This window comes from Diceros bicornis, chromosome 8 (genome assembly GCF_020826845.1).
Source record: "Diceros bicornis minor isolate mBicDic1 chromosome 8, mDicBic1.mat.cur, whole genome shotgun sequence".
In the NCBI taxonomy this organism is placed as follows: Eukaryota; Metazoa; Chordata; class Mammalia; order Perissodactyla; family Rhinocerotidae; genus Diceros; species Diceros bicornis.
The window spans coordinates 62,185,428-62,199,544 of record NC_080747.1 but is presented as its reverse complement, the minus strand read 5'-3'; the positions used below and the strand labels follow the sequence as shown (position 1 = coordinate 62,199,544).

Genomic DNA, 14,117 nt, shown 5'->3' with positions numbered 1-14,117 from the left:
AACTTATTTCACCATTTACTCTGTCCAAAGGGCTAACTGCTTTCCATCTTCTTTTTCTTTTTTTTTTTTTTTGCCCAGTCAGCGGCAGAGGTACAAACAAGCAATAAAAAGAGCCAAAGATGGTGGTAGGCCTGAAGAAGAAACAACCCTGAATGTCATTAGTAATTGCAGCTATTCCTCAGTGGGCATTTACTGTGGGCCAGACACTCTGCTAAGTTCCTTACAATCCTCCAATTATGTGCCTGGAGTTGTGTTAGGCACCTGCCATTTCTTCTGTAACTTAATCTATAAGAATGAGGAGAGGGGAAGTAACTGCAGCTCAGAGAGGTGAAGTATGTTACCCACAGTTAAGTAAGTGGAGGAGCTAGGATCCAAACCATGATGTCTTCAGAGCCCAAGATCTTTCTTTGGAATCTTAACAAGCTGAGTGGTGGCTGAGCTGGCTGCAATCAGACTTCAATGCTTTGAGACAAAGGAATTCCATGTGTATCTGATTTGCTCAGATATCACTATAGGGAATGGGAATTCCTGCTCTCCACAAAACCTTATGGTTCTTTTAAAGTCTTTCCCCACCCCACCCCCTCTGTTGACATGAATGTGCAGTTTTGCCAACAATTAAGTGGAAAAGCCTCTAGGTCCCCTTTAAGCTTCTACCCCAGTAACGTTTAAAAGTATTTTCCCATTCTATTATTTCCCTTGAATTACAGTATGAGCATAAGTTGATACTGATGTGAGTGTGCGTAAAATAAAGGAAGTGAGACCCAGTAACAGGCAATTGAGAGAACTCTCTAAATCTCCCATCTATCGAAATACCATTTAGACAGAAGGAAAATGCCTTCCCAACCTTGTAAAAGCCCAAGGAGGATACATTTCTGTTGCATTTCCTTGCTTTGATTGGGCATATATTCACTGTCAAAGAAGACTTGATTTTCTATAAACTGGTAAGAAGTATAAAGTACTTGTTACAGCGACTTGGAAAAAAGCAGTGGCTATGGGAGAAATACCAGATATAGCTATACCAACAGACACTTGTTTAATGTCTATTTGTTTTTGTTAATTATCTCTGACTTCCGATGACCTAAAAATACACCAGTTCTTATTCTTCATTAGGCATAGCATACTTAAAACTATAAACCTAAAGCCTACTGAATCCCAGTCTTCACTCTTGCTTTGGGTTCTGTGTTAGAAATCCTAATGTCTCTGTGACCAACAAAATATGAAGACAATATTTATCTACTTTCGAATATCAGTTTCAAATATCTGCTAAAATGAATTAGAAATCCATTTGAAAAATCTTAAAATATTATTTAAATGTAAATAACAGTAATGGATAAATGTCAAAATGAAATCAGTTCATTGATTGAAGTTTTCAGATATAAAACGTTTAACTCTCGCCTCTCTCCTCCTCCCCCAGCCTTTTTTTATTCAAGGAGGCAGCATGGTATAGTGACATGAATAGTCTGGATCAGACAGTATGGGGTCAAAACCTCACTCCCAGTACCCTGCGCAAATTTCTCATCCTTTCTGTGGCTCAGTTCCCTCATTCGTAATATAGTGATAACAATAGTATCTACCTCTTTACATAGATGTAAGGATTAATTTTATGCTTATAAAACAGTATAATGACTGGCACATAGTACACATTTGATTATTAGTAGCTATTTGTAACTTAGCATTTTATGGAAAGTTGATTCTGTTATTTATGCACAAGCTTGAATGGGTGCTTGTTGAGAGGTGCTAAAATGATTTACAAGCTGCATCCTACAGAATCAAGCCTACTTCCAACACTGTAGAATGCACTGAGCAATTTCCTCAGCAATTAAATAACATTTGTCACACCATCACATGGTGAATGTTTTACCTATCAGAAACCAAGGTCTCTGAAAATACTGTGAGAACCATAGAAGCCTACAACTTAGCATCTGGGAAAAAAATTCCCAACCAGGAGTCTTATTTCTCCAAAAGGTTTCTTTTTATAGCCTCTGTTATATTTCCATCTCTTGGATATTTTTCTGCAGCTTTGCAGGGCCCACCCATTTTAAAATGGTTAAGTTTTCCAAAGTCTCATAGAAAGTAGGAAATAAGCAAGAATTTGATGTGCTCTTCAGCTCTATCACTAATATTCATTTGTTCTGCAATTTCACCTTTCAAATGAAGAGGAATTAAAGGAGAGGTAATGGGAGGCTGCATGTTTCAGAGAGGACCATAGCTGGCTAAGAGAAGGCCCAGCCCTGCTGAGTATCATCTGAGCAGGTCTCAGGCTACAAGTGGTGGCGGCTTCTGCAGTCATTCTATCAGGCCCAAGAATGATCAATTTTTATAAACAGAGGAATTGATTTCCATGCTACCTTGTTCTGGAGGCAGAAACTGTCTTCACTAATGGACTTTTGAAAATGAGCTGAATCCTTGTCAAAAGCGTGTAAAATCCTGCTCTGCTATTAGCATTTGGCTGGCAGGAGCAAGTAGCATTTGTTCAGGATGCTATGGACTGAGCCAGCACCAGAAATAGACTCCATATTTTCGGTTTAAGTCGGGCAGATGCTCTCTACAGGGTCACTTAATTTCTCAGAGTTCTCTAAAGCTGGGATGAGAAAAATTTATATTTAACACCTTCACCAAAGCTTAGTGATAATGCTAAAATTCCTGGAATTTATTCAAATAAAAAAACAGAATATAATATCTTGAAATAATAACCACAATAATTATGTGGAGATTGGTTTGTTTTCTTTTTAACTAGTTCTACAAATAAGGTAGATGACAGCTGTATGAGAAGATTCAAGGAGCAGACCTTGCCATGGTCCAGGTCTCAGGGCAGGCAAGGTTTGGTTGCTGGGTGGGGGGATGAAGAAGAAAGCTCAAGAACACAGTCCTGGCACAATTACAATCTGGGGGATGAGAACCTATTCTCAGAATTCGTAAGAGCAAAGCAGCACAGATAAAGTATTTCATTTTGAAATATTTTCCCCCTCTGGCATCATATTCCTCAAATTAAGTATCTCAATATGGTACTGTCTTTATTGAGGAGGGTACCTAAATAATGTTCTGTATGTAGTTGTCTTTCTAAAAACTTTTTCAAATAACGTGAAGTATTTAATTGGGATTTGGAGAAATCCCTTCACTTTCTTATACCACCTATGATTTAGCTCTATTTCCCAATTTACCAGGCCTGAGAAATATTGGGTGGGAGGGAAGGCAAAATAACATTCATAGCCATCCAACCAATTCCCCAGGAGAGAATAATGACATCTAGTGAGGAATAAACAACAGAAGATAATTTGGTTTTCACCTAAACATTTCTATTTTTCTTTAGAACACACGGAGAGAAATGAAGAAAATGTTTGCTTTGCTAAGCTAACGAAGCCTATCAAACTAGCTGAAATCACACGTTACATATGTGGGTTTTAAATGTGTTTTGGTGGTTAGGGTAAGGACTGGAAATTAGCTCTGCTCTTCATTCTCAGGGGAGGAAAGTGGCTATTGGAGGCTTATGGAGGATTGCCTCGATAGATTTTTTTTTGTGGATTTATACCAGGGAGAAAATATTTCTGAACAGAAAATATCTGGGAGGGCGCAGTATTTTCTCTCAGAAGGCTGTGTATATGTGTGTTTCAGAAGCGGTGCGGCAAACAAATTTCTCAGGCAGTGACGGCTGAATCTTTCTTTGTCTGAAGCTGTTTCCTCCAACTAATGTCTCCCGCACACCACCCCCAATCCTTTCTCGACATCCTGCCCCTCCTTTACAGTCTGGTTCAAATCTCATCTCCTTCAAGAGAAGCTCTGAAGATCCCCTCAGAATTAATCACTTTCCCTCCCAAAGCATATTATTTATCACTCCTCCCAAAGCATTCACCAGTCATATTCTTCATTCATATTCTTGCTCAATTGTGAACCTCAGAAAGGTATGAGCCTTATTTTCCTTTGTGTTTCCTTCACTCCTAAAATACGGTCCTTCATACAACGTACGCTCTACAAGTGCTTGCTGAACGATTAACTTCTCTGCTGGGAAAAACAGAATTGGAGAAGGGGCAATGGAGGGGTGTTCTCCCCTGTGCTAACACATATGCGAATTCCTAGTGTCTTCTTGGTGGGAAGGGAACCGGGAGGCAGGCCACTGATCTGCAGGGCAAGCGGAGCCTGAGGATGGGCTGAGAATTAGGGAGATCAACCGACTCCTGGGAGTCGGTGCTCAGGTTCTGCTCCTAGCTCTGCCTGAAATTTCCAGTGGAAAGCACTTCATAATCGTTGCATGGTTTGGAGCCTTTATTAGAAAATCCCTTCATGTGACAATGTGCAAGTCTGTGATTCTCCTATCTCACCAGCAGAGCGTACAGAAAGAACTCTGATGGGAGTCAGAGAGACATAGGTTTGACGTGGATAATATACTCTACTGCGTAGGATTATTGTGAGGATTAATGAGATAATAAGCATACTTACCTGAGGACCTGCTACACACTTTGATGAGGGCCAGGAACTCAATAACTATCAAAGTCAGTAATTCTGCCTATTTTGTAAATATAAAATTCCAATACAAACACAGAGGGTGCAAAGCTAAAATCTTTAAAATAATGAGACACAGCCTCTATTCCATCAATTAAAAAAAACAAAAAAGCAAAAAACAAACAAGATAACCCCTAACTTTTCCTTAACCATGCATTCTTGCACTGAGAGATGGGTGACCTCCTAAAATGAAGTTACATCTCTATATATACAGATATAGATATTTATGTGTATATATACAAGATATATGTATCTATATAAGATATCTATACACCTATATAGATATCTCTCTGTATCTGTATCTCTGTAAGGATATCAGATAGGGCACTGAGAAAGGAATCACCTCATGAAAACAAATGCTACTCTTGCCTGTAAAAGGAAAACTGAAGGGGTAGGACGGGTCAGGGGAGCCGCAGGCACTAAAGCTTCTGGGGCCTAAGAGGGCAGTCCTAGGACCCCCGGCTGCACGTACCTGGAGCTTCTTGTCTGCGATGGGGGACGACCGTGACCTCACGTGGACCGGGACGGCCAGGACGTCTGAGCGCTCCAGCAGGTCCTCGGCCGACAGGGACTTCCCGGCCCTCCCGGCCGCGGCCCCCCACGAGGAGGGCTCCTGAGGGGTCCTGTGCACCCTCTGGGTGTCCTTCAGTCCGCCGTCAGCTCCACCGGGCAGCTCCCTCGGAGCTTGGTCCGCACGTCGCGGATCCCCGAGGCGGCGGCTGAAGGCGAAGGAGCCGCTGCGGTCTCGGGGGGCCCGCGAGAGCTCCCCCGCCGCCGGCAGGAGGGCGGTGGCATCCCTGCGGGGCTGCAGGCCGGGCTCCCGCAGCGAGCTGAGGCTGGAGGCCGAGGCGAGGCCGGGGCCCTCGGGCGCCGCGGGGCCGCTATGCAGGTAAGCGCTCTGCGCGCGCTCCCGCAGCGGCCCGGGCTCCTGGGCGCCGGCGGCGGCCGAGGGCCGCTTGCCGGTCTTGCGCTGAATGTAGTCGGCCAGGGCGCTCTGCTGGAACTGCTTCAGCTCGGGCCCCGACAGGCTGAGGGTGGAGCAGGCCTTGCTGTCGCGCTCGAAGAGGCGGCGCCGGTCGGCCACCGTGCTCTCCGGGAAACACAGCCCCCTCCTCGGCGGGCCCAAGGGCGCCGGCTCGGCCTCCTCCGAGACCCCCACCTCGTTCATCTTCTCGGGCTCCGAGTAGGAGCGCTTCTTCTGCTCGGGGGTCAGGCGCCGGCGCGGCCCCCTCCGGGCGGCGAGGGGCGCGGCCCGGGCCGGCTCGCCCTCGGCCGGGGTGACGCTGTGCCGCTCGCGCGGGGTGTGCGGGGACGGGGAGGCCGGCGCCTCGGGGCTGCGCAGACCCAGGTGGGCCGACGCAGGCCGCGGCCGCCAGGGCTTCGAAGCCCCAGGTGCCCCCGGCTCGAGGTCCCGGCGGCGAAAGGAGGTGGCCCCCAGCACGCGGGACTGTGCGTCCTTGATGCTGTTCCGGTAGGCGCGGCTGAAGGGGGCGTCAAGCACGGGCGACTCGGGCGAGCCGGTCCTGTGGTCCCGCCACATGGCCTCCTTCTCGGCCTCGCCGAAGAGCTGGAAGGTGCTCTGGCTGCGGACCAGGCGAGTGTCCCGCCTCGGGGGCTCACCGCCTCGGAGTGGGGGGCCACGGCTGCCCTCGGCGCCCCTCCTCAGCTGTGGACCACATGGCTGCCAGGAAGTGTCTTCTGGCTTCAGCTCCCCGTTTTTGAAGTGCTGCTCCCCATCGCCTAGGGCTTCACTGGATTCAGAAAAACGGATATTGGCTTTTGTCTCCTCGAAGTCATTCCCAGAAATATTGGAAGTTGGGACCGTCCTGTTGGGCCTATAGTTACAGCCATAACTAGAGCTGCCCGCACTCGGGGGTCTCTGGCTCCCTTGCTCTCGCTGCTCAATCTTGGAAACCTTCTCCAGCACCGAGCAGTGGGGCTTCCCATACTGAAAGCCCTGCAGGGCCGAGGCGCTGCCGGAGCTGAGCCTCCTCCGGCCCAGACTGGACGCCTGCTGGTGGGGTGGCGAGTGCGGCTCTTCATACCCTGGGTCTGAACTGTGGAACGAGACCAAGGTACTGGTTCTCCCCTCTGGCCTTGGATAAGAAACTGGCCTGTCCAGATGGCTCCTGTGATCAGGAACAGCTTTCCTTCCCGAATCTGCCTTGGTGTTGACTGCACAGGTGGGCCCGCCATCCACGTAGCCCTCCTGGGCTCCCCCTCCTAGCTCCAGGCTACTTTGCCTTCTTAGACTCTCAGGAATGTTCTGGAGAGAGGAGAAGGCTGACTTGGTCTTGCCAAAGTTGCTTGACGGGCTCTGGCTTAGGCCCTCTCTCTCCAGCCTCTGCCGGAGGTTGGCATTGTGGTCTTCGTGGAAATTGCTCTCCCAAGGCTCCGAGGGCCTGGAAGATCTCTTGTCTTCACCCACTTGCCAGGCTGGAGCCTGAGGGGATTTGAGGCTGTGGTAACTAGAATATGGTTTGTTGCTGTGGGTGCTCTTTTTCTCATTGGGATATGGGCTGTTGCCCTGGAGAGGGGTGAGATGTCTCTTCAGGGATGTATCCTCCTCGTTTTCAGGCACTGAAGGGAAATGGACTTTATAGGGGACACATTTGGCTGAAGTTTCAAGTTTCCTCTCTACTGAGGACACTGAGTCATGTTCTAGGGGTGGGTAGAAGGCAAACCCAGGCCTACCAGATACATTTTGGTTCCCATTCTCATCAAGGGTCGCCATCTTGTCGCAAGTCCCCTGAGGAGCTGTATATCCACTCTCCTTGGCCAGTGCAGGGTAGAGCGTGCCATTACTACTCACGGAATGCTGGGGCACCTGGGCAAAGTGTGGCTCCAGGGAAGGTACTGGGTAGATGCCAGTTGGCAGCAGAGGTTGGCCAGGTTGGGCCTTCTGGGTGTAATTATGCTTGGGCTTCACTGGGGGGCTGTTTTCTGGACTCTTCTCTAGCACAGTATGCAGCTGTTCCTCTATGAAGGGAGATTTCAGGGATCCTGCAGAGCTTGCCTGAGGCCGGCAGAACCGTTTCTGATCAAGGCTAGACAAGGAGCTGGGCCGCTCTCGGTGCCGAAAGGCTGCATAACTGTCACTCCGAGCTGGGGGCAGGGGCACACCCCCTTTAGGAGGCAAGTTGTCAGTGGCAGTCTCCAAGGAACTGGGGCACTGCTGGCTCCAGGATGGGGGTGGCGCTCCCTTGCCCCGAGGACCATTATGCCATTTGTCATAGCCCTGACCATCTGCTGATGCTTGGGCTTCCCGACCTTGAAGAAACAGGGCAGAAGAGTTCACCTCATATTCTGCTGAGACCCCCCTCCGGGGATCATAGACTGTCTTGACATAGCGAATGTCTGCCTGCCTCATCCCTTCTAAGAGGCCACCTCGAGCAGAAGTGGTGTCCATGGAGCCTGAACGCTCCCGCCCAGAGATGCCAGGGGGTGGATACTCTAGGATGCTAGAACTGGTGGAGAAGGAGCTGTAAGCCGAGTCTCTCTTGTTATGGAGGTGGCTGAGCTGGTCAATGCTGCTGGTGGACTTTGCAGGGGAAAGAAGATGGCAGGGTGGATATCCCCCACTGGGCTCCAGGCTCTCCATGCTCCCCTGGGAGCTGCACTGGTCAGGGCTCCGTCTCAGATAAGCATGGTCATAGTTGGAGAGGTCACTTGTCGAGGAGCTGGAAGAACGGGAGACAAAGCAGTCAGCATCACTGAGCTGTTATCATTTAGTAGGCTTAGGCACAGGACCCAGCTTATAAACGTAATCTTGTGCAAGATGTTTGGCTTTTGGAAGGGTGGGTGAAAAGGGCCATATTTGGGCCTTGCTCGGCCTCCCTGTGTGTTGTCACCAGGAGTAATTGCCCAACACTGTAACCTATGTGCCTCTAATTAATCACCCAAGCTTGCAAGGGGAGGGACAGAAGAAGGCATGTGGCCTTTGGGCACAGGCAGCACACTGATTTCATTTGCTAATTGCTGGAAATGACATTCTGCACGTGCCAAGAAATGAGAGAGGTGGGGGAGGAAAGAAGAGAGAAAGAGGATGAAGGGTGATTGAAACGGAAATTTTGTGTTTCTTGGGGCTGTTTATGGGAAGAAGGGGAAAAGCTTAGTAAGTGACTAGGCACGCGAACGGGTGAGGGAGACTTTGAGTGCACATGTATATGTTTTTAGTTAATATCTTTCCTTTTTATGGAATTGAAGGGCTACATCCTGGCAATCTTCCTGGAATCTCAACTGTACCAGAGACAATTTGTTTGTGGTGAGAAAGCCAAACATGAAGCTGAATGAGAGAAATCACAGTCAGAAAAAGCTGATGCGAGAGGGAAGCTGTGTAAGAAGTCCTAATCACAGGAGTCCATCACCTATGGATGGCTTCCCAAGTCTGACGAAGGCTCATACACTTGGGAAGGTAAAGACCTTCTATTCAACAAGCTCCTCTAGGTGGCTTTCAGAGCCGGCCTTGGGGAAGGGGAATGACTCTCAATCCTGGCATGGCACACCCCACAAAGTCGCCTCAAAACAAAATTACTTATAATTAGCTTTAATTATAAATTCAAAATAGACTTTACCCAGCATGCTGGGGGAGGGGGGCATTTTGGAAGGAATAAGTCGTTCAAAACTCAAACAGCAGTCTCCGTAGTTCAAACATTTGTGACTCACTGCTCTCTAAAGAAGGGTACATCACTAAGAGTTCTTGCCTGAGTTTCCATTCATTTAAGGCTCTACTATTAAAATTCATGGAGCTATTATTATATTTCTAGACTTCATGTAAGTAGATATGGTGCCTTATTGGCTGAGCATGTGATAATACTTTATGGCTGGACTAAATCTAGAATATATGGCAAGAGACTAGAAAGGCCATATTCTGAGTCAAAACTGGTGCTAGAATTCAACGAAGACTACATTTGCAGCAACTCACCTCAAGAATGTAATTTTTCTCTATCAGAGAAAGTCAACTTACTGAATGGAGCATCCTACTTTGGGAGGGACAGGTATCAATTCAAGGGAGAAAGGAAGGGAACAGCTCGCAAGCCAGCCAGACCAGGGAAATGAGTCCTGGCACTCAATGGCATGCATGGCAGGTGTCACTGCCAGATTTTAACCCCTACCCCCCATTCCCCTGCAAATGAAGAGGTTGTGTTAAAAATGCACATGACATAGCTCAGTTGAGGATAATTCCATACGACCCACTTATGCTTCCCTTTGTCTCCTCTAACAGAAGATTCAGAGCTAATACTTTGAGGGGAAATGGAAACAGTAGATCCCATAAGGGCTGTTTCATTCACCAATTCTATGCAAGTGGTAGACACTACTTAATCCTCCTTCCAACTGCTGAGAATTTTAGCAGTCTTCCACCAAAAGGATAATTCAAATCTAACTAAGGAGCACACACACAAAAAATAAAAGTAAATAAACTGATGGGTTAACTGAAACACTCACCTTTGAGTGGGAGGAAATGTCATCACTACTCTATCTCAAAATACAGAGATGGTGTCTAGAAACATGAACTCTCTGCTATACATCTCTCTAGCCAGGCAGAGCAAGGGTAGAGTAGGTTCCTTCCCGTAGCTAAAGGAACCTCAGGAGGAATGTGTCACGTGAGGACTTTTGTGCTGTGCTCTTCCCTCCTACTTGGGGAGGGCTCCATCCTCTCAGAATTCCCTTTCCCAAACTGACTGGGACTATGACCAAGTGACATATGCCACGCCATAGAGTGCCCTAATGTTGCCCTCTAGAAACAAGTTCTTCTACCACTTTCTGGAAGTAGTTATTTTGATTACCGTTGCCATTCCTGCTTCCAAGCTGGCACTTTATTTATTTTTTGTGAGGAACATTGGCCCTGGGCTAACATCTGTGCCCATCTTCCTCTACTTGATACGTTGAACACCTGCCACAGCATGGCTTGATCAGTGGTGCATAGGTCCGCAGCTGGGATCTGAACCTGCGAACCCCAGGTCACCGAAGCAGAGTGCGCAAACTTAACAACTATGCCACCAGGCCGGCCCCAAAGCTGGCACTGTTAATAGTGGGTAAGAACTTGGAATGAAGGTCTTAAATCCCTGCAATAGTTCCAGCTCACACAGAGATAGCCTTACTGTCAAGACGAGTGCGTCGAGTGTGTCAAAGTTCTTACTGTGGTCTTTCTTCCCCAACCTCTTTTTCTACTGTTCTCGCTTGCTGCACTCTGGGGTGACAGCCTCCTCCTTACTATAACTCAACCCATGAAATATATTCCCACGCCAGGGTCTCAGGGGCTTTGTACCCACTGTTCCCACCACACGGAATGCTCTTCACCTGGCTCACTCTCTTCCTTGATTCAACTCTGCATCAGAGAAGACTTCTGGAACTCACTATCTAAAGAGTACCTCTTCTCTCCTTCCTCCCTGTTACTGTGCTTTATTGTCTTCACAGCACTTACTGCTACCTGATGTTACATCATGCCCCTGTGGTTATATGAAGGAGACTTCAATTGTATCTACGATGTTTAGGATCTGAAGCAGGTATGACATAATGTTTGTTAATTCTGTGGTACATACATGCATTCTTATAATGTTACTCTCTATTTTGTGTACTTAAAAGCATTTTCTAAATACTTAGAACACAGCAAAGAGCACAAAAGAAGTGTATGAAAACGTTTCCTAAAGTGTACCTACAGAACGTTAATTCCTTAGATGATCAAATGTGTTTGGAAAATACTGGGCTAATAAGTTAAACAATTTTATTTACTGTAAGACTTCTGAGTCTTTAATAAACTATTGTTCATGGGATGTTCTAAAAGGAAAATATACTAAGCAGTGTTTTCTAAACTTATTTGACCCTAGAAACTTTTTTCCTAGGAGCAACTAATGGATTATTAATCCATGGAACACACTGGGAAACAAATATTTTAGGGTGGGGGCTTTTTATGTCTTGTTCAGCCTTGTACCCTCAATAACAAAATCATCTGAGACATAGTAGGTACTCAGTGCATATTTGTTGAATGAAGGAATCAGTGAACAAGTACTGGTACTTTAGTATCCTCTTCTGAGGAGTCTGGACGACATGACTTTTCAAGATCTCTTCTATAGTACTTTAATACTTTAGGACCATTGCATGAGATTTCTGTAGGACAGCAAAAAGACCATGACGGGGGTCTGACGGGAAGCAGCTGAAATATTATTTCAGTGAAATTCCAGATCCAAGCCAGCTTGCAGACAGTTAAAATTACATGTCTTCTGTCTCTTTGTATTTCTCTCTCCCTCTCTCCTGCCCCTCCCCTCCCTCCAGCTCCCCCATTCTCCAGCTTCTTCATGAGAAACAGATCCATAAATTTAGGACTGAGACAGGTTTCTGGAACTAAATGACGGCTGTCAGAGGGATGCCGACCAATCGATTCGGCATACTAGACCACTAGATGCCACTGTGCTCCTCAGAAACACGCCTAGAGTGCTTCTTCATCTGCAGCTGCCAGTGCCAGACCTTCTGAGCAGAACAAGCCCTCAGCCAGGGCTGCAAGCCGAGGCATGGAATAAACAGACCACAGGATGATGTGTGCGGGGGCAGAACAGAACCCACACATCTGTAGCATTTTGGGTAATCTGAGCTTCCCTTTCTCCCTTTGTACCCCACACAGTGCTTTTGTGCTGACAGTCATTGTGTCAGGGGGAGCTGTTCTGAAGTCTGAATTAGAGGGACAGAGTGGGAGATACAGGACAAGGGCAGATCCACCCGCCTAAACCCCTCTGGAGGTTGGGATGGGGAGGAGGACACAGGAGGTGGGGAAGTGCAGTCTTCAGAATATTGTACTTCTGATGCCAACTCTGCCATTCTCCTGAGGCCTCTGGGAGCTCACCATAGTTACCATAAGCAGGTATTCTAAGCACTGATTGCAGTAGTCTTATTTCTGCCTTTGGGCCAGCATGTTTTTTAGGTCACAGTATGACTTCAGATTTAGGGCCTCCTAAGAAGGTTAGGGGTCAGGAAGGCTCCAAAGGGCCTCACTGTTCAGGGGTACTCTGTCAATACGCACTTGCATTTTGTAAGTGTGTGCTGGTTTATGCCATTAACCTTGAAGTTCATTATCAGGTTTCACCATGCCTCTAGTTAAGTCTTCAGCCTAATTATTATAAATAGTTGTCATAATTATTGAGTGCTTACTGTGTTCCAGGAACTGCACTAAACATTTTACATGTTATTTTGTTTAACCCTCGCTAGGATGCAATGAGATATATATTATTAATTTCATTTACAGATGAGGAAACTAAGATCAAAGAGGTTAAACGATTTGCTCGAGCTCATGCAGTAAGTGGTGAAGTTGAGATTTAAACCTAAGTCTGACTTGAAAGCCCAAGCACCTTGCCATAATGCTGTCCTCCCGTCACACTGTTAGACACCCCTACACCTAACCTCCTAAAGGCTTCCACACGTGCAAGCCCACAGACCAGGAGCACTGTGCCTGCGTGGAGGTGGGCCCTGCTAGGGGACCTGTTCTCTGAGCACAGATGGCTCAGAGGGTGAGAATAAATTCTTTCCGGGTTATTGAGAGGGACATGGACAAGGGAGAAGAGTGTCTGTAACAAGGAGGAAATTATCTCTTGCTGTGGCCTGCAGCCTACCCTAATACACTGGGAGCCCTGTCCACCATGAGAGGTCTAGGATTTGGCCCTTGATTTGACCAGACATGAGTGTTAAGCGCCCTGAGTCCTGGCCTTGCCACATGCGTAGCCAACATCTGTTAGTTAAGTAATCCTTCTAGAAGCCACTCCCCCCTCCGCTGACACACACATGGATCAGCACTTGCATCTCATTTATATGTAGGACCCACATTCACTTGACCCCCCCCCCCAGCTGCCTACCATTACTCTTATCCAAGCACTTCCCAAAAGCGATGATCAATGGAGTCCGGCTCCCTGGGATCAGAAGATGGATTCCAATTTGCAGGGGTTCCAAGTCAGTAGTAAGTGTGGGGGAGTCCTGGCTAAGTTTTTGAACATGCCTGGGGAGTCAGGTTTGGCTCCCCGTCTCCCCAGTCCCTCTCAATTGTGTAAGGTCTGATTGCTTCTCCCACAACACTTATGGTGGCTCTGCTTTTTTATGACCAAACTTGACTGACACAGTGACCAGAAAGGCCGAGGAAATATAACTAGTGGTCACCTGCAATGGCCTGGATTTGAGGCTTGACTCAGCTACTGATCAGTTGTTTGACCTCGGACAAATTAGTCTCTCCAGCCTTCAATTTCCTGTTCTGTAAAATGGCGTTAAGGATACTGTATCTGTTTTAAAGGCATATATGAAGAACCACGTGAGATAATGTACACACTGAGTGGGCCTCAGTGTTAGTTTTTTCATTCGGGGCTAAGTTGGATAACCAGCCTTAACAGAGGGAGAAAAACCAAGTGGAGAGTTCAAGACATGAAAAAAATCATGCAGATAAAAAACAGATACATATTTGACTAAAGAAGAAAGGACATTAAGCATTGAGGGAAGAAGTTTGTCAATTTTTCTAGTAGAGTGTTATAATGTGGAATTGAGAAATTTCTAGTATAGTGTTATAATGTGTAATTGAGAAATGTCTGACTGAGAATGAACAGACCCCAAAAATATCCCAAATGGCCAGCCAGTGCTCAAAATAATTC

At 47.0% G+C, this 14,117-nt stretch overlaps 1 protein-coding gene across 6 annotated transcripts in view; it reads right to left on the bottom strand.

The window, feature by feature from the left end:
• The window catches only part of SHROOM3 (shroom family member 3), a 316,032-nt gene that overhangs the window by 26,496 nt on the left and 275,419 nt on the right, over positions 1 to 14,117 (bottom strand). For all 6 annotated transcript variants that reach the window (XM_058547303.1, XM_058547305.1, XM_058547304.1 and 3 more), the window contains one exon: positions 4,970 to 8,177. In XM_058547303.1, the coding sequence (XP_058403286.1) occupies positions 4,970 to 8,177 (3,208 nt within the window). The remainder of the gene's footprint in view (positions 1 to 4,969; positions 8,178 to 14,117) is intronic.